General features: G+C 50.5%; 1 protein-coding gene and 1 long non-coding RNA gene across 3 annotated transcripts in view; one reads left to right on the forward strand and one right to left on the reverse strand.

Moving 5' to 3' along the window:
- The window catches only part of SCUBE3 (signal peptide, CUB domain and EGF like domain containing 3), a 33,000-nt gene extending 19,846 nt beyond the window's left edge, over positions 1 to 13,154 (forward strand). Inside the window, exons 7-23 of the mRNA XM_055406102.2 lie at positions 117 to 164; positions 2,443 to 2,559; positions 4,273 to 4,395; positions 4,902 to 5,018; positions 5,500 to 5,625; positions 5,910 to 6,026; positions 6,163 to 6,267; positions 6,556 to 6,672; positions 6,988 to 7,146; positions 7,384 to 7,599; positions 7,938 to 8,099; positions 8,284 to 8,451; positions 8,962 to 9,123; positions 9,542 to 9,739; positions 10,187 to 10,339; positions 10,454 to 10,533; positions 12,618 to 13,154. Of these exons, the coding sequence (XP_055262077.1) occupies positions 117 to 164; positions 2,443 to 2,559; positions 4,273 to 4,395; positions 4,902 to 5,018; positions 5,500 to 5,625; positions 5,910 to 6,026; positions 6,163 to 6,267; positions 6,556 to 6,672; positions 6,988 to 7,146; positions 7,384 to 7,599; positions 7,938 to 8,099; positions 8,284 to 8,451; positions 8,962 to 9,123; positions 9,542 to 9,739; positions 10,187 to 10,339; positions 10,454 to 10,533; positions 12,618 to 12,767 (2,318 nt within the window). The 3' untranslated portion in view covers positions 12,768 to 13,154. The remainder of the gene's footprint in view (positions 1 to 116; positions 165 to 2,442; positions 2,560 to 4,272; positions 4,396 to 4,901; positions 5,019 to 5,499; positions 5,626 to 5,909; positions 6,027 to 6,162; positions 6,268 to 6,555; positions 6,673 to 6,987; positions 7,147 to 7,383; positions 7,600 to 7,937; positions 8,100 to 8,283; positions 8,452 to 8,961; positions 9,124 to 9,541; positions 9,740 to 10,186; positions 10,340 to 10,453; positions 10,534 to 12,617) is intronic.
- Positions 1 to 18,978, reverse strand: part of LOC129543164 (uncharacterized) — a 54,523-nt gene that overhangs the window by 30,689 nt on the left and 4,856 nt on the right. The gene's annotated exons all lie outside the window — the stretch shown is intronic.

An 18,978-nucleotide genomic window follows, 5' to 3' on the forward strand; every position in this document is an offset into this window, starting at 1 on the left:
TCGGGGCCAGTGGTTTGGGCCTGCAGGGCGGAGGAGGAGGGTGGGAGGGGCTTGGGGCGCAGAGGGCCACAGAAGCTCTGCCCAGCATCTAAACGCTTTTTTACAATGTCAAACAGGGGAAAGGCGGCTAGAGCAGCACGTCCCCCCTCAGGCCGTTTCTAATGGTAAATATGTCTGCTCTCTCCGCTTGCTCTCACTGGCTTGCTAGGGGAAGGGCTAACCCGCTGGGGCTCCCACTAACTGCATGCCCACTGGGCCCAGCCTGACTGGGCTCCCCGGCAGCCTGAGCGCTGGGCCCATCGAGTGACAGGAAACCTGAGTCCCCAGGAGCTGGCCCAGAAGCCTCCGTGTTGGTTTTCTTTCTGTGATGCTGTCACTCTCCTTCTCTCCTTCCTCTCACGTTCCTTTGTCCCACCTTCTTCCTCACCCAGCTTCTAACACCTCCCCATTTCCCACCCCTCCTTCTACACAGCTGAAGACCGTGCCAGCTCCACGCAGACAGCATGCCCACTGTGCCACCTGCGATCAGGGTGGGATAGCGTTAGGCGCCATCCCCTCCTTAGGGTCTCTTTCTTGGGTTCTCACCCGTGTCAGCTCACAGTCCCAGCACCTCATGTCCTTCTCTCCCACCATAACGCTTCAGTGCACGACATCTGAGTTCAGACGGGCCTGAGCTTGAGTCCTGGCTCTGCCTCCTTCTAAGTGTGCCTCCTTAAGCAAGCTCCCTTCCTCTCTGGTCCTCAGTTTACGCGTCTATAAAAGAGGAGAGCGAGAGTCCTCTCCTAGTGTTCCTGTGATAATGCAGATAGCGCACTAAAGCGCCTACTAAGGGCCTGACACAGAGTAAGCACAGATTAAACCATGATTTTAATACACGACCTGAGGAGCAAAGGTTTGAGGCAGCCAGAGAGGCCACTCTGGAGAGCTCTGCCCTGGGGTGGCAGGCAGGTTTGCCCAGCTTCCTGGTCCAGGGATGATCCCATGCCAGCTCTACTGCTCCCCACTGGGGACCCCCCCCAGAAGTGACTAGACTTGGTGCAGGATCTCTGTTCCCCTCTCCCGGCTCCAGGGCTTAGAGGGCTTCTCATGCTAAGAACACTCTTGTGGGGGTGGCTGGGCTTGGAACCTGAAGTCAGGGTTCCCTCCCAGGTTCCTCCCATGGTCTTGGAAACCTAAGGAGACTGAGGTGGGAGTGGCACACAGGAGATCCCATTGGGACCAGGGCGTGGCCGGGACCCACAGATAGAGGTGGGCTTCTTCTGAGCCCTGGCTTTGCTCTTCTCCTCGGTGACACGGGTTGGGCTGCGTTTCGGGAGTCAGAGATTCAGAATGACGGCGCTCTCCAGTGCTTTTCTCCCTCGGTTCTCGATTCTGAGATCCTCTCTTCTCTCTTAAACAGCAGAAGCCTTTTCTCTAACGGGAGAATTCTAAGCGCCCCCCCCCCCCCCCAGAGGATGGCCCACACCTCCCTCACAGTCCCTGTGTCAGGGCCTTGCACTTTTTGAGCTAATGTTTTTTTTCCTGGGCTCATCTCACTCTCCTGAGCTGCAGTTTAAACCTATTTTTCTCCTGCTTTGAATTCAGAAAATAGGTAGTGTGGCCCATCTATATTCCCCCAAACTCCAACCTCTGAGCAAAGGGAAAGCTTCAGGCAAGAGGGGAGCAGCAGAAGAGAGGCTCTGAGGTTCTCTAACTCTCACTTACTTTCTTATGTCCTTCCTTCCCCTCTGGATTCTTCTCCTTTTGCCCTTCCCCTTGCCTAGACAGTATCTCCCCATTAGGAAAGTAAAATAACAACAGAACAGCCAGCTTATCTCTATCTGGAACTAAGAGGAGTCGGGAGGAGTTGGAGGTAGCCAGGAAGGGGCTGGGGAATGATGGAGTAGGAGCTGTCTCCTCTGGGATCTTTCTTAAGATAGCTGAGCAGAGAGGAAGGGGAAGATGAATTGATGGTCATCTCTCAGCTGTCTTAGGAATCAACAGGCTCACTCTTCTCAAGACTGTCCCACTGTGACCCCACCCACCAACAAGACAGTTGGGGGAAAGAGAAGGAAACTCCTGTTGCCCCTTCTTGTTTGCTCCCTGGCAGTGAGAACCACCCTTACTTAGCTTTCCCTCCCTGCACCCTCCCCTCTCCACCTCCTCCACCCCCTCAGCACATTCCTGCCTGACAGCTCTGGCTTGTACCTGCCTCACTGCTGTCCACCTTGTTTCAATCAAGTAGGGGGCAGGGAAGTGGACTGCTTGGCTGCACTTGTGAGGGGCTGGGGGCTGGGAGTGATGGGAGGAAGGGGGCTGGGAGCCTCCACTTGATGCTCCTTCCAAAGCACAGGGAGGCAGCGGGGCCTCCTCTTGGGCCTCTGCGCCCCTTCTCTGCCCTCTCCTCTGGGACTCCTCCATGCTGATAGCCAGGTGACCATCCCCCACCTCCCTCCTAAACAGAGACCTGTGCTGTCAACAACGGGGGCTGCGACAGCAAGTGCCACGATGCAGCGACGGGCGTCCACTGCAGCTGCCCCGTGGGCTTCATGCTGCAGCCAGACAGGAAGACCTGCAAAGGTAAGCGTTTTCAGAGGGCAGGAGCGTAAAGATAAGGAGCCGAGACTGTGACCAGAGACAGGGTACCTCATTGTGGGACCTCCTCAACCCCCAGAAGTTATCCTGACTCTAAAGAACTGAGGCTGTGAAGAAGGCTTGTCTCCTGTCCGCCTTCCCCATCTCAGTCCAAGGGGCACAAAAGTCCAGCCAGTTCCTTGGTGCCCCTGCCCTGCTTTGTTTTCCTTACTCTCATTCCTATTCTCCCTGCGGGTCCCTAACCCTCTTAGTTAATGAACATGCCATTCACGTTTGTTCCTGAGTCTAGAAGGGTGTTTGTACCCTGATTATGTATGCACAAGGTCACAGGTGTGTTCCTTCTCAGCCCACAGTCCCCAGACCTTCCCCGTGGAAAGGCTCTCCTGCTCAGAGGGAGATTAGGGGAGCAGGTAGGAGCACTGACGTTAGAGCCTGGGCCCCTGGGTCCAGATTCCAGCTCGGCCTCTTACTGGCTCTGTGATCCTGGGCGAGTTCTTTGGTAGCTCTGTGCCTCAGTTTCACCACCATGAAGGTTCAGTGCCTCACAGAAACGCTACAAGGATTAAACAAAGTACATATAAACTGTATGTAAAGTCTTAGAACAGTGCCTGGCAAATGGTAACACTGTGTTAGCTACTGTTATGATAGAATTTCCCACACTGTCCATTCTATTTCCCTCTCCTTTTGATTAGCCCAGTTTAGGGGAAAGGTGCAACAGGGGAGGAAAACGGGAGGGTGGCCATACTGAAAACGATTCATCAGATCTGTGTCCCTCGGTCACAAGGTGCAGGGACTGGAGGAAGGCCGGGCGTGCTCTTTGTGCCTCTCGGCCCAGCAGCTGGCAAACAGACCAGGGAGGAGGTTGGGGCCGGGCTGGGGCGGGGGCGTATGTGGCTGGGGCAGCAGGTCAGACAGCCAGAGTTGAGAAGTTTGCTGCTAGGAAGGACTGCTGACAGGTATGCTGAGAGTAAAGTGGAAGACTGCCCTCTCGGCCCCCTCCCCCAAGTCAGGGTGAGTAGCCTGGGTCCTGTCTGCCACCAGCTTGGGGAACTTGACCTCAGGAAGGAAGCCACTCACGCACCCCCTCCTTCCCTTCCCTTCCCAGTGCTGAAAGCTGCCTCGGGCCTGAGTCTCTCCAGACCTCCCCAGTCCAGGCCCCTGCCCGGCCTCCGCCCTCCCCCAGCAGCTCCCTAGCCTTACTGGCTTTCCTGGAGGTCCTCCTGCCTGGCCTCTCTTCCCGTTCCTCCTCTCTGACGCGCTGCCCCTTTGGGTCTCCACCTCTTTGCCGCCCCCACCCCCGAAGGCTTTTACAACAGGCAGGGGTGGGGGAGAGTGAAGGGATAAACCCTGTCCACCAGCTTTTTTGGAGAGGGGCCATCAGTGGCAGAATGAGGGGCAGAGACTAGCCCCGTAGGTCAGATGCCCACCTACTTCTAGGCCAATCCCTGAGGGTCTGACACTGGTTCCCATCTCTGCCGTTCTAAGAGGACTCAGATCCAAGAAACAAGGTGTGCCTAAGGGCCACAGATATCCTGAAGAGGGAAGAAACAGAGATGGGAGAGAGAAAAAAGTCAGCAGAGGCAGATCCAGGGCTCTCCTTGATGTTCCCTGTCTCTGTGAAGGAGGGAGGGTCTTGTCTCCTTATTTGTCCCTAGCCTTCAGTATTACCTTTCGTTCTATTTTGTCCTGCTTCTCAAGACATAGATGAGTGCCGCTTGAACAACGGGGGCTGTGACCACATTTGCCGCAACACAGTGGGCAGCTTCGAATGCAGCTGCAAGAAGGGCTATAAGCTTCTCATCAACGAGAGGAACTGCCAGGGTGAGCAGACCTGGGCCAAGGGAAAAGCTTCTGGAGAGTTTCTAGGGTAGGAGAGCTTCAAAGAGGCCAGAGGGCCAGAGTCTGAGAAGCGCAAAGGACACTGTGGGGAGTCTCCATAGGCAGTGTCATGCTGTGACCGAGCAAACATGCTTCTTCCTCTTGGCAAACCAGCCCTTCTGGGGTGCATGGCTTGACAAGGAGGGAGGGGTGGATTTCACCCCAGTTTACATCCTTGGCAGGATCTGACCAGCCTAACCCCACATGGCGGCCCTAATCCACAGGCACAGATCTCAAAGTTCCTGACTTCAAAGACTCCAAGTGGAGGGGCTTAGGCGGGTGGGTAGGCATTGCTGAGTCACTGATCTTAGGGCTGGGCCAGAGGTAGGACCTCTTCAGTTTGAGGGAGAGAGCCAAGGCCCTGCCCTGGGGCCCTTCACCTGAGTAAGGAGTCACAGGGTCAAGTGGCCCCAAGACAGATGCAGTGGCTTGAAACCTTGCTCTTCCAGATATAGACGAGTGTTCCTTTGATCGGACCTGTGACCACATCTGTGTGAACACTCCAGGGAGCTTCCAGTGCCTCTGCCGTCATGGCTACCTCCTGTATGGCGTCACCCACTGTGGGGGTAAGCCGGCACCTTTGACCCTCAGCCCCTCACCTCCTCGCCTTTCAGCTGAACACGCCCCTGAGGTGGCTTGTGTCTGTGGGCGGTCCCCAGGTGCATGTGGCATGTCTACATCCATCATAAGGAAATGGGAGAAATGAAGACAGTGGAGACATTGGGGTATCAGGGAACAGCATCCTGTTTCCAAAATTTCTATCTCCCATCCCCATCACTGCCCCTTGACTCCCATCCTTAGCCCCAAGCTTACAACTCCTCTGCTAGGTAGGCATGGAAAGCTTTAAAAACTTTGTTAGCTTGGTCCCTTCTCAATCCTTCTTTGGACTGAGAACAGAGACCAGGGAAGGAGGTCCTAGGTTTGACCTCTTCTCAGACTGGGAATCATCTTAGGGTACCTGGAACTCTAACCAAAGGTCCCCCATTCACTGCCCACGTCCTGGCTCCTGCTCCCCCCATTGTTTGTGTCTCCTGCCTCCTTCCCCAGATGTGGATGAGTGCAGCATCAACCGGGGAGGCTGCCGCTTTGGCTGCGTCAACACTCCTGGCAGCTACCAGTGTACCTGCCCAGCAGGCCAGGGCCGGCTGCACTGGAACGGGAAAGACTGTACAGGTGGGCGGCGCCCTCTGCTGGCAGAAGCTTGCACTGCAGTTTCAGGTTAGGGGGTCGCTGGGGTCCTGGAAATCCTGGAGTTAGGGTATGAAGGAGTAGGGGATGGAGAATGTAGCCGTTTGAGACATGGAGTTCCCGGTAAATAACTCCTTGGTCCATTTCCATGTACAACTGCAATTCTGCACGTAGCTCATTCTCTTCCTCCAAGTACACACCTGACTGACAGACCAGAGCGGGTAGGAGAGGAAGAGCCTCTCTTCCTCAGGTTTCTCTCCCGTTCCTAGAGCCAGTGAAGTGTCAGAGTAGTCCTGGTGCCTCAAAAGCCATGCTCAGCTGCAACCGGTCTGGGAAGAAGGACACCTGTGCCCTGACCTGCCCATCCCGGGCCCGGTTTTTGCCAGGTACATAGAGGAGGTTGCTGGAGGGCTGGCAGGGAGGAAGGCTGGCTGTTTAGGCAGCTCCTCTGTTCCCCTTGGGTTCCTTAAACCAGTGAGGGGAAGGGGGCAGGTCAGAGCTGTGACAGCCCCCTTCTCTCAGAGTCTGAGAATGGCTTCACCGTGAGCTGTGGCATCCCCAGCCCCAGGGCTGCTCCAGCCCGAGCTAGCCATGCCGGGAACAGCACAAACTCCAACCACTGCCATGGTGAGCACCAGCCCAGACCCCCTGTCTCATGCTACTCTCTGGCTTATTAACCCCAATTTCCCTTCCTTATTAATCCTCCTGGCCTTATTTTTTCCTGGATCCCCTTCTTTACTCTGTATTTGTCCAGCCCTGCTGCCTTGCTCCCTCTGCCCTTGATATCTGATGCTCTTGGCTTTTGTAACCACTCTCCTCCAGCCAAGACCCCGGCCCCAGCTTCCCAATACCCTCTATAGCCGCCCCACCCTCACGGGGCCCCCAGGCTGTGCTGAGCTTCTGCCATCCCTCTAGAGGCTACAGTGCTGACGGTTAAACAGCGGGCTTCCTTCAAGATCAAAGATGCCAAATGCCATTTGCACCTGCGAAACAAAGGCAAAACGGAAGAGACCAGCAGAATCACAGGGCCAGGTCTGGACTGGGGACCCCACTCCAGTGGGCTATCTGGCCACCAAACCCTTCCCACCCCTCAACTCCTCAGCTTAGTGAGAACTCCAAAACCCACTGATACCCTGAACGCTGGACAGAGCAGGGGAAGACGTGGTTGCAGGCATAGGGTCCAAGGAAGTCCTAGGATACTCCCCACAAACTAATTACTATCCTAGACTAAAAGGACAGTCAAAGATCTGGTGAGATCTGTCTGGTTTGGGATGGAAAAATGAAAGCCAGGAGTGAGAACACTGTCTCCAGGGGGTGCCCCTGAGGTTGACAAGACCTCTTCCCTAGGTGGCGCCCCCTGCTCTGACTGCCAGGTCACCTTCATCCACCTCAAATGTGACTCCTCTCGGAAGGGCAAGGGCCGGCGGGCCCGGACCCCTCCAGGCAAGGAAGTCACTCGACTCACCCTGGAACTGGAGGCAGAAGTCAGGGCCGAAGAGACCACAGGTGGGACTCCGTTGGGAGGAGGATGGAAAGGGGAGGGCAAAGGTGGGCAAACAGCAGGTCTCGGCAGCGAAGGGTAGGGCAGAGCCTGTCAAAGGGCAGAGCCTGCCTAAAGCTAAGTCGAGGACCCGGTCCCTCTCCCCAAGCCCCTCCTAGCTCCTCGCTTTGCTGCCTCGCCCTCCTGCTCACAACCACTCTCTTTCTCTTTCTTCTCCAACTCATAACACCATCCATCACCAGCTGGCTGTGGGCTGTCCTGCCTCCGACAGCGGATGGAACGGCGGCTAAAAGGATCCCTGAAGATGCTTAGAAAGTCCATCAACCAGGACCGCTTCCTACTGCGCCTGGCAGGCCTTGATTATGAGTTGGCCCACAAGCCAGGCCCAGTAGCTGGGGAGCGAGTTGAACCAGTGGAGGCCTGTAGGCCTGGGCAGCACCGCTCTGGGGCCAAGTGTGGTAAGGGAGCTTGCTGGGGAGCAGGGGAGTAGGGAAGGCTCAGCTTGGGTCTGGTTCAGAGCAGGACACTTTACATCTCTCAAGGTGTGAGGCAGCCAAGACCCTCCTGCCCATCATCCTCCCCTCCTTGGTCCCAGACTGAGATCTAGAGGGCCATCATGTGGAGCTACCAACCCTCCTGCACATGGCTTTGGCCCCTGAGTCTCCCCAGCAGGATTCTGTCTGATCCCACACCAAGAGGTTCTCCTTGAATCTGGGGGAGAGGGAAGGGGAGCCCCAGACCCGGGTGGTGGGAAATAGGTGGGGGTGGGTGGCTAGCGCGGCCGACTCTCCCTCAGTCAGCTGCCCGCAGGGAACGTATTACCACGGCCAGACGGAGCAGTGTGTGCCATGCCCAGCGGGCACCTTCCAGGAGAGAGAAGGGCAGCTCTCCTGCGACCTTTGCCCTGGGAGTGATGCCCACGGGCCTCTCGGAGCCACCAACGTCACCACATGTGCAGGTGCCGGGGGAACAAACAGTGCAGAGTGGGGCAGGGCGGGGGCACAGGGCTTCCCAAGGGCAGGCCCAGGCTCCAGGCCGCTCTCCCGTCAACATCCTGTGTGTGCCTCTGTCCCGAGACTGGGTGACCCTGTGGGGATAACCAGGACCACCCCCATCAGAGTCGGGCCCTTGGCTCATTGCAGGTCAGTGCTCACCTGGCCAACACTCTGCAGATGGGTTCAAGCCCTGCCAGCCATGCCCACGTGGCACCTACCAACCTGAAGCAGGACGGACCCTGTGCTTCCCATGCGGTGGGGGCCTCACCACTAAGCATGAGGGAGCCATCTCCTTCCAAGACTGTGACACCAAAGGTGAGTGGGCTACTCACCCTGGTAGGATCCCCAGCCCCAACTACCTCCCAAATTCTCTCCAGGTCCCCAGAGTAGATCTAAGTATGCTGCCTACCATCTTCCCCACATCACTAAAGGCCCAGCTGCATGACCAACCCCACCATCCTACTCACAGGACCCATCCTGACTCTCCACCAGTCCTAAGCCTGGGAACTGGGGAATAAGTAACAGTTCCACTTAACCCTCTGCTTTGGAAAAGTGGTGCCACATTCCCCTCAAAGCTACAAATGAGTTTCTCTATAGGTGTGTGGCTGTGCTCAGTGCCTGAAAGAACAGGACTGACACTGTAACCAACCACTCTGTCTAGTTTGTTTTCCCCTGGGCTTAAATTCTGGCGTGCCTAGGGTAGGCTGGGACTCCAGAAGGAACTCCGGTGTCTTTTGTTTATTCTCTATGATGAACGTGTCCCTGCCCCAGAATTCCTGCTTGCCTGCCATCTTAACCCCTCCTGCTCCTCCCCCCTGCCTGCAGTCCAGTGCTCCCCTGGGCACTACTACAACACCAGCATCCACCGCTGTATCCGCTGTGCCCTGGGCTCCTATCAGCCTGACTTCCGTCAGAACTTCTGCACCCGCTGCCCAGGAAACACAAGCACTGACTTTGATGGCTCCACCAGTGTGACCCAGTGCAAGAGTACGTGGCAGGCCAGGCTGTGGGACACGGGTGGAGAGGCCCGGGAGCCGTGGGCTGGGACCAAGTGGGAGGTGGGCAAGGCAGTGAACCAGCAGGGAGCAGGGCTGGGGGGTGGCTAGGCAGGCAAGTCCCACCCTCCCTCTCTCCCCAGCCCACCTACACTCACGGCCTGTTATTGGGCTGGGCCCTGAAGCGCCCTCTCCCTGCAGGGGAAGGAGACAGTCAGGAGGGAGGTACAGACAGGTAAAGTGAGGCAAGAGGCACTAAAAGGGCAGGAAGGAAAGGGGAACCCAGAACTTGGAGGAGAAGATGAACTCCACGTGTCTGACTTCCACTTCAGAACTCTTCCATTTCCCCAACCTGTTTACCCACTGACTTCCCTTCTCTTTCTTGCTTTGTCCACTGGGCTTGGCTACAGATCGCCAGTGTGGTGGGGAGCTGGGTGAGTTCACTGGCTATATCGAGTCACCCAACTACCCAGGCAACTACCCAGCTGGTGTGGAGTGCATCTGGAACATCAACCCCCCACCCAAGCGCAAGATTCTCATCGTGGTACCCGAGATCTTCCTGCCATCTGAGGATGAGTGTGGGGATGTCCTCGTCATGAGAAAGAACTGTGGGTGGCTGCAGAGCTGGGCCAGGGAAGGGCAATCCATATCTGGTCGGGGGGGCGGGCGGGGAGAGAGAGAGCAAATTGGTGGTGGAAGAATTGGGGCAATGATGAGTAAGGCCTTGGGAGCAAAGGAAAATAGCAATGAATGCTACATGTCCAATGGAGGGCAGTTAAGAAAGCCAGCTTTGGGAGTCGAATTCCAAGTGTTACTTTCCTATTCTAGTATTTTTACAGTTCCATTCATTTAAATGTTAAACTTTTCACACTGTGTGAGTGCCTGGGTGTCAAAGAATAGGCCCAGGGCTGTGAGAAAGGATATGTGTGTGGGTGTATGGAGGGGGCTAGGGGAGCTACACATATGAGAAGGGCCTCTGTCAGCCTGAGTCCTCGCTCTAGGAGGACTTGGGGAGCTTGCCCTGCTCTCTCCTGACCTGCTGCTTACCTTCCCAGCTTCCCCATCCTCCATTACCACCTATGAGACCTGCCAGACCTACGAGCGCCCCATCGCCTTCACAGCCCGCTCCAGGAAGCTCTGGATCAACTTCAAGACAAGTGAAGCCAACAGCGCCCGTGGCTTCCAGATCCCCTATGTTACTTATGATGGTGAGAAAAGGCAGGAGAACCAGGGAGGTGGGTGAGGAAGGAGAGGCTCCAGGGTCTCAAAGGGAGGAGGAAGAGTTCTCACTCATCAGCCCCTCCCCTTCATGGACTTTACAGAGGACTACGAACAGCTGGTAGAAGACATTGTTCGAGACGGCCGGCTCTATGCATCTGAAAACCACCAGGAAATTTTAAAGGCGAGTGAATATTAACAATAATGACAGCCAGTGTTTAATGAGCATGTAACAATGGGCAGGCAATATGCTAAGTGCTTACTTGAATATTCTCTTTGAAATACACAACAGGTCTATGGAGTAGGTACTTTCATCATTCCTAATAAAAAGCCTTTCATCTTTACCAGTGAGAAAGCTGAGGCACAGAGAATTAGAGAACGTGGCCCAGTGGTAAAGCTGGAATTTGAGCCCAAACCCCTCTGACTGCACTGTCAGCCATACTATCTTACACTCTGGGGGAGGAGAAAGGGAAGATGAGGAGATGAAATGTCCTCTGCCTCTTCCACCATGAAATATATGGAAAATGAGGTTTAGGAAGACGCTTTTGGGATTTCCCTGGCAGGGAGCTCCTTCCTCAGTTCCCAGAGAAAAACAGTGCTCCTGTACAGTGTTTCTCAGGGTTAATTCAGTATGCTGCTGCTGCTAAGTCGCTTCAGTCGTGTCCAATTCTGTGCGACCCCCTAGACGGCAGCCCACCAGGCTCCCCCATCCCTGGGATTAGGCAGGAACACTGGAGTGGGTTGCCATTTCCTTCTCCAATGCATGAAAGTGAAAAGTGAAAGTGAAGTTGCTCAGTCGTGTCTAACCCTCAGCGACCCCACGGACTGCAGCCTACCAGGCTCCTCCGTCCATGGGATTTCCCAGGCAAGAGTACTGGAGGGGGGTGCCAGGTATAGACCTCTTTTAAAGGAAAAGAAATGTTTCCAACATTGAAGGGTGGTCTGGATACTCAGGTTCATGGATCCCAGTTTGAGAATATCTTACTGAAAAAACTAGAGTCCTAGTCACAGTATTAGCCTTCATAAACTATCAATGCAAAAAATGTTATTTTATGATAAAATAATTTTTTATTATTATCAAAATGAGACACAATAACAAAAATCTCCTAGAACTGGCTGACTGCAAAGAATATCTCAGCTGCTGCTGCTGCTAAGTCACTTCAGTCGTGTCCGACTCTGTGCGACCCCATAGACGGCAGCCCACCAGGCTCTCCCATCCCTGGGATTCTCCAGGCAAGAGTACTGGAGTGGGTTGCCATTTCCTTCTCTGAATATCTCAGGAATGCTTCTCAAAAATTTTTAGAGCATCTGAAACCTTATTTCAAATGTGCTGTGAACTCCAATGCATAAAATGTACCATTTTGATTAAAGTGGAGATAAAAGGCTAGAAGCTTCACCTCCTGTTTTAAAAAATCTCCTGATGCAATGTGAAGAACACTAGCCCAAAAGCCAGAAGAGCTGAGTCCTAATGCACAGTGCTTGGCACCCAGTAGGCTCTCCACACATCATATTGCTTTTTCAGACAGGGTGGTCAGGAAAGGCCTCTGAGAAGAGACCTAAATGAGGTAAAAGGCTACACAGAAGATCAAGAGAGGATCATTCCAAACTCAGGAGCATGGGAGCCATACAGCATACAGCCATACAGCATGTTCAAGAACCTTGAGGCCAGTCTGGCTCAGCAGAGCAAGGAAGAATCAAGGGGGGATACGGGAAGGACAACAGGGCACAGATCACATCCCATCGATGGGGCATGCAAGGGATTCAGCTTTGCTGAGTCATAAAGAACCCAGAGAAGTGTTTAGAATAGAAAAAGGACAGGATCTAATTAAAAAACAAAAGTCATTCTGCTGCTGCTGGGGATAGGGAGGAAGAACAGTCTGTAGAAGAACAAAGGTAGGTGGAAGTATGGCGACCAGTTAGGAGGCCATTCCCAAATGAAATGATGGTCTTGGACAGGGTGGTAGCTGTGGAAATAGTGAGAAGTGGTCGGACCCCAGATATATCTTAAAGGTAGACTCAACAGGTTTTGCTGTTGTTGTGAGTAAGAGAGAGGAGTCAAGGATGGCTCTAAAGACTGAGACTAAGCAACGGAAGGATGGAGCTGCCACTGACTTGAGTCGTAGAATTTTAAGGAGCAACAGATGGTGGGATGGGATCCTAGTTTACTTCTGGATATGCCTATTAGGCATCAAGAGGGGCTGCTACTGGGTGGTACTCTTTCCCACCACTGACATTGATGCTGATATTGCCACTTGCCATCCTCTGCAGGACAAGAAGCTCATTAAGGCCTTCTTTGAGGTGCTGGCCCACCCCCAGAACTACTTTAAGTACACAGAGAAGCACAAGGAGATGCTGCCAAAATCCTTCATCAAGCTGCTCCGCTCCAAAGTTTCCAGCTTCCTGAGGCCCTACAAATAGTGCCCCTAGGCCCAAGACCCAGGTTTTGAAGCCCCCAGACTCTTTAGCCTTCAGAGCCAGCAGCCCCACCCTCAGATGAGGGACCCCTTCTGGTCTCTCTTTCTGGAGAGGAAAGGACATCTCCACATGGACGACGCGCTCTCCCTTTCTGTTCCTCCGGCTTCCTTTCCTGTCTCCTTGGGCCTCGCTCCTTCTCTTTCCTTTCTCACTTCCTGCGCTCCTGGAAAAGCCATTCAGTGCTGGCTCCATTCTCCCGAGCGGGGGAGGGATGGTACTGGGCTCCCCTCCCTAGCCACACTGCCCATTTCACCAGCCCACATCCTCGGCCCTGTCAGCTTGGAAGGGCGGAGGAGGTGGGTCTACTGGGGGAGGGGGAGGAGGGGCTTCTGCTGTTTGAGGCTGTGCCTTGCTAGTCAGGAGCCAAAATGTCCCCTGACTGTGCCCCCCCAGGGATATTCTAACAGCCCAGGGTTCTGCCAAAGAAGCCTTTGACTTACAGGCTTAATACCAGCACTCATCCTCTGGGACCCCTGGTTTGAGCCCTGGACTGCCCACACAGCCAACTTTCCTGTCTATGTGCAGCTCCTCTCCTTCGTGGCCCAAGTCTGCCTGGGGTCCAGTCCATGAGGGCTTCCAAAAGGCCCACACCACTGGCTAGTGGACACCAACTGAATGAAGAAGAGCAGCAGGAATTACCATGTTGAATATGCGGCTGTTGCTCCCTAAGACAAAGACTCTCTCTGCAGGACAGAAACCAAGTTTTCAAGCATCAAGCCCAAAAAAGAAAACAAAAAGAAAATGTGTCCTTTAAAGGACTAGACTACAGAACTGGAAGTCAGCTTCAAACACTAATCACTTTTCTTACTTGTTTTCCCTGGCCCAGCCATTCCCTTACTCCCACCTGAGTGCTCCCTGGGGGAGCCCCACTCCCCATGCTAAGTGTTGCCCTTAAAGAAACATGACTGCTGACCAAAAGCCAGTCTGGGCCTTGCCCCCAGAGTTGTCTTTCCCCTGCAGTCCTGGATGGCCTGTGGGCTCCACCAAAGAGGACCCCGCTCTGTAGCCAGCCCAGAGCCACCTACCTCTGGCCCCAGGCCATGGGCAGCAAGAGGAATGTGTGCACTTGGCGAGCCTTCTGCCCACCTTGTCCACATCTAATAAGTGCAATCATTTTGAGTCTTTCTATGTTGACTAGAGGGAGGGGTTTTTGTTTTCTGGTCTTGTTTTTTGTTTTTGTTTCTCCTCTATTAGAACAACCCTATTTATAGCTGCCCAAGAGAGAAGAGTGTATGTTTGGAGTGGAAGAAAAAAGGTTTTGAATCTCATGAGCCTTGAGTGCTGCAGCATCTGATCTGTCTCTGCTCCGCCAGCAGAGACACCTGATGTGTAGGACAGTAACTATGGGGACTTGGTGGAGCAGTAAGGAGAGGGACCTGTGTTTGCTAAACCAATCCCACCATCCCTATGCCTCCATGGATTCAGCATGGACCTCAAGACTGTAGAGGCCGATGGAACTGGTTAGTGATCCTCCACCCCACGTAGGGAAAGCCTCCATCTTTTCCCTGCTCTCATCCGCTTTCCCCTGATGCGCACGTGGAAGAGGACCAGGACAAACCCCCTGGGGATAGGCTGACTCAGGGCCCTGAGGCCAGAGACAAGGCTGTGGGAGCCAAGAATAGGACAGTTATCCAGGCATGGAGATGTCTGCCTGACCTTGGCCATTCTGCCTACCCGTTTGCCATTTCCTCTTGGAGCTGACTTCAAGCCTAGCTTCCTCAACTACTGCTTTTCAAAAGGAAGAAGAATCAAGTCCATGCCCAAGTCCAGATCCTTCACATACTCCACCTTCAGTCAGTGCGGCCTGTAAAATTATTTTCCATTTGCTCCTCCTAGGTTCCCCCAAAGCTGTACCCCTATTCAATCAAAAGCTAACAGTTGACTCCTAGGGCTCACTTCTAATGACTATCTCAAGCTACTTGTTCCTCAAAGAGGCTCAACAATGAATAAAGGAACCAGCATGCGCTCCCCTTTGCCCCACCCCCACTTCCGCCCCAAGTTAGTAGCATTCACCAACCTTAGGCAGTAGGTAACCAATGTCACAGCTAGATCCACTGAAATCCATTAGCCAACACCATGGCCTGGGGGTGGAGTATCTGGCTGCCTTTGTCTCTCTGGGCCAAAGAAGGCTCTGCTATAGAGATACAAAATGGTTGCTTCCAAGCAGGTAAATGGTCATTTAGTAGAAGGATCCACACTTTGCAGGAAATGCCATGAAAATTGCTTTAACCAACTTTGACCATCCTCATTTTCCACCGGAAGCTAGGATAACTTTCTGATTCCTCTCTCCCTAACATTTTGCATCTCTCTCAAAGCCAGAGTGCTTCCCAATGCATGCCTTCAGGGCCTGGCTCCTTGCTCTTCTTTCCTTTCCTGTCACCCCATACACAGAAACACACTTTCTCTAACCATTTATTCCATGGTTTCTGGGGCTTACAAATGATTTCCACAGTATGGAAAGTACAGACCACCAAGCTTCTTAACTAATGTCAAGACAGATCCTGGAGACCAGATGAAGACCTACTAATGTCCACCAAATTTGATTTTTAATTTAGGTTGTCAAAGTTGGGAGTTAAGAATCCAGACAAAGTTGCTTCTGTAGGCCCAGGGGCATTAAACTAAGAGTTAGTAGACTGAGGGGTCCATATTCAGAGACTCTCTAGGCCTTTACAGGTCAGAAAAAGAGGTTTTTATCAGTGTAGGGAAGTAGGAAGACGGTGTAAATGGGAACCCTTCATGAATAAGCCAAGAGGTATTGTAGGGTCACAGTATTGACCCTACATAACTGAGGCCTCATTTATCTTAGTACAAAACCTGTCCTGATTTGAGTCTCGGAATGGGAAGCCATTCCTGCAAGGGCTCCAAGCACCAAGTGATGCATATCAGAAAGGCACTTATGACTTCAGCAACATGGCAATCTCTTTTTACTTCTCTTCCTCCATCTTTTTGTATTATTGGGCCAGGCCCATTCCCGAAACCTAGAGGAACAAAGTCAGGAGAAAACTGACCAGAGCCTGGACTTGAACTGCCCTGCCCCAGGCCTACAAATTCGCAGAGGCTGACATCAAGCTGTGACTGTTCTGACTCCCTCAGGACTGGATTAGTTTGAGGTGCTGGAAGTTCAAATTCATTGCTGAAAGTTCAGTAGTATAGCCCTGGTCTTTAGCCCTAATGAAAGTGTTTGTATCTAAGAAGTTCTCTCCATACGCATGTTTGAGGTGACTGGAGATTAGGGGGCCATATCTCAAAATGTCAGAAAACATAGAGTGCTGAAACTTCTGTATTTGCTGCTTAACCTCAATATAACAGGCTCAAACTAGAGAAAGGGAGACAAAGTATAACTGACCATAAGCAGAAAATAATGTTAACCTGCTTGGCTTCTTTCTTAAGCATTGTAAGAGAAAAGTGGAAGCAAACAACACAAGGATATCCTTAAATTTGACTTGTCTCAGAGGTAGCATACTCTGTCCTTGGGCCATTATTTGGACTAGGAACCCTCTACAAAAATATATGATAACAGGGACTATAACCCCCAGTTCTGTTATCAGCTTATCTAGACAACACAGATTATAACCATTTAGACAAACCGAAAACATTCTTCTGTGTGAGCTGAACTTCAGTTACAGAAAATAATCATTACCATGTGGGAGACTTTGTTTTTTAATGCAGAAGAAATCTCAAAATATTTGTATTTATATCTACCTTCCACTGCTGCCAATATAGTAAGCATCTCCTACACAACAATAAATGATGCAGTTCATAGAGTATTTTGCACTTGGGGAAAAAAATGTATCTGAACTTGTAAAAAGAAATGTTTGGATTTTGTATTGTCCTTTTTATAATTATTATTAAAATACTAAATGAAACTTCTCAGCCAGGCATCTTTTCCTGTCTCAATAGTTTACCCTAGAGCTGAAAAAAACTTTGAGGAAAAAATGTGTCTTCTGGCTTTCAGACAGGACTTACCCCAATTTTTCATTTATCCTTCTTATTCATAATGATTTTAGAATCTGAAAAGGCTTGTCTGTTTTAAAAAGCAGTACTGAGAATTATCCTGAGTGCAAGAAATTTGGAGTATCATCGCTCATCATAGTACAGGACCCAAAATCTAACCATAAGACTTCCCTAGCTATCCAGTGGTTATGGCTTCACTTTTCAGTGCAGGCAATGCAGGTTCCATCCCTGGTTAGGGAGCTAAGGGCCAAAAACCCAAAATGTAAAACAAAAGCAATATTGTAACAAATTCAATAAAGACTTTAAACATTGACCACATTAAAAACAACAAAAATCTAACCATGGTTCACCTTCCTAGTTTAGATGTCCCATCTCTAGCAAAGCACCAACACAGAGTCACCAGGGTTTTCTTTTTATGCAGTACACTCTTGGTCACAAACAATATTCGGAAATACAGATCATTTGGCCACTCCCAACATTAGTACATAGGTCATGGGAAAGTAATCTCTAATCTCTTAAAAATGAACAGTCTCAATTTCTAGGCTCAGAGATGATTGTTGCAATTATATAATTCCATGACATGAAATTTTATTGGATTTAACAGTTCTGTGATATAGCCATTTAAGAGGAACAAGGAAAAATCAACCCAATCAAAAACTATGCATCTAAAAAAAACACATCAATAAAGTACATGGATGCATTCTCTTGCACAGTTACTGAGGTCCTATTATCTGCCTATTATCGAGTATTAGGCTATCATAGCTGGATAATAACAGCCATGCTCAAGATCTGCATTCCTCATGTAAGACTGATTACAACGGACCTTTCCACATGGATCTGCCACCAGGAGAAAGAATCCAGTCTACTTGGTGATTATGAGTACAAATTAATTCAATGGCATTCTATTTCACACGTTAACTTCCTGTAAGTTTGATTCATACCTTTGTGTGACTGACAAAAATCACATTTTTAAAATTGCAAAGCTGAGGACTATATCCAGGATCATAGTGAATGGCTACACCAACTTGGGTTCATCTCCTCTGAGTTCTTTCCTAACCCTCTACTATTCCAAACACACCAAGCCTACTCCTCCTCTCTAGGACACTTGCAATTATGGCCTAGAATAATGTATATTCAGGACCAGTGAGGTATGGGTCTGTCTATATCAAGCAATCTTTAAAGTGAGGCACATGAAGACTTTCCAAGGAAATCTTCCTAAAGTATATGAAGACTTTCCAAGGGATACCTGGGGAAGGAAATCAATCTGACGAGAGTTTTAAGCAAAAACACTCCAGTTTCTCAACTTCTGTAAGAGATCTTCCCTAAAACTAATCTGTTTGAGATCCAGCCAGCATATATAAATATATTCATGTTATATCCATTCCACCTCCTCTTTCACCATAATCCTTGTCTTACTTTACAAAAGAAAGGTGTTTCCCTCACCTACACTCAATCTTGACGCATGGCCCAGAGTGTAAAAACCTAGGGAGTAGAAGGAAGGAGTTGTTTTTTCCCTTCATAACAAAATATTCCCATTACAATCAGTACTCTTATTTCATCTTAGAAAATGTTTCCTATTTTCTACCACCTGCTAACAAAAATTGAAACTGTTAGCTGTTCAAACCATTATTTCCTACCAAAACCCTTTTTTTAATTAAATACATAAGATTGATCTTGAAGTGTAACAAAATTATTAGAGTTCTTTCTTTCTTCTGTTACATGATTCTTTAATTGTTCCCAAAAGCCAAACATGAGAGTTCAACACATCTATATTTGCCAAGGAACTAACACACCTTCTATCCTACTTTTCATTTAATAAGTTAACTAATAGATTTAGTTATACATTTTATGGCATTATTACAAATTATACAATGAGAACAAGTACCATTTTGGTTTTACAGTTTTTATATTAATATTAGGTCTATATAATTTTAATCATGACTGACTTTTAATAACCTATTTTATAAACTACAGTTAATAATTTATTTCCTGGTGATTTTATATTTTTTAAAATAAGTATTAATTATTTATTTAAATTGAAGAATAAAGTCAGATCTTTTCCTAACAGAAAGTAAGATTGATTTGAAATGAAGACTGGCTTTGCTGATTCTACAAATGCTAGGTATTTTCCATATGGATGTGAATCTGCACTTCAATATTTTAATAAAACGATACTGAAAGCATGTAATGATAAAAGAAT

This window comes from Moschus berezovskii, chromosome 23 (genome assembly GCF_049115385.1).
Source record: "Moschus berezovskii isolate FMDL1 chromosome 23, NW_MosBer_1.0, whole genome shotgun sequence".
Lineage (NCBI taxonomy): Eukaryota > Metazoa > Chordata > Mammalia > Artiodactyla > Moschidae > Moschus > Moschus berezovskii.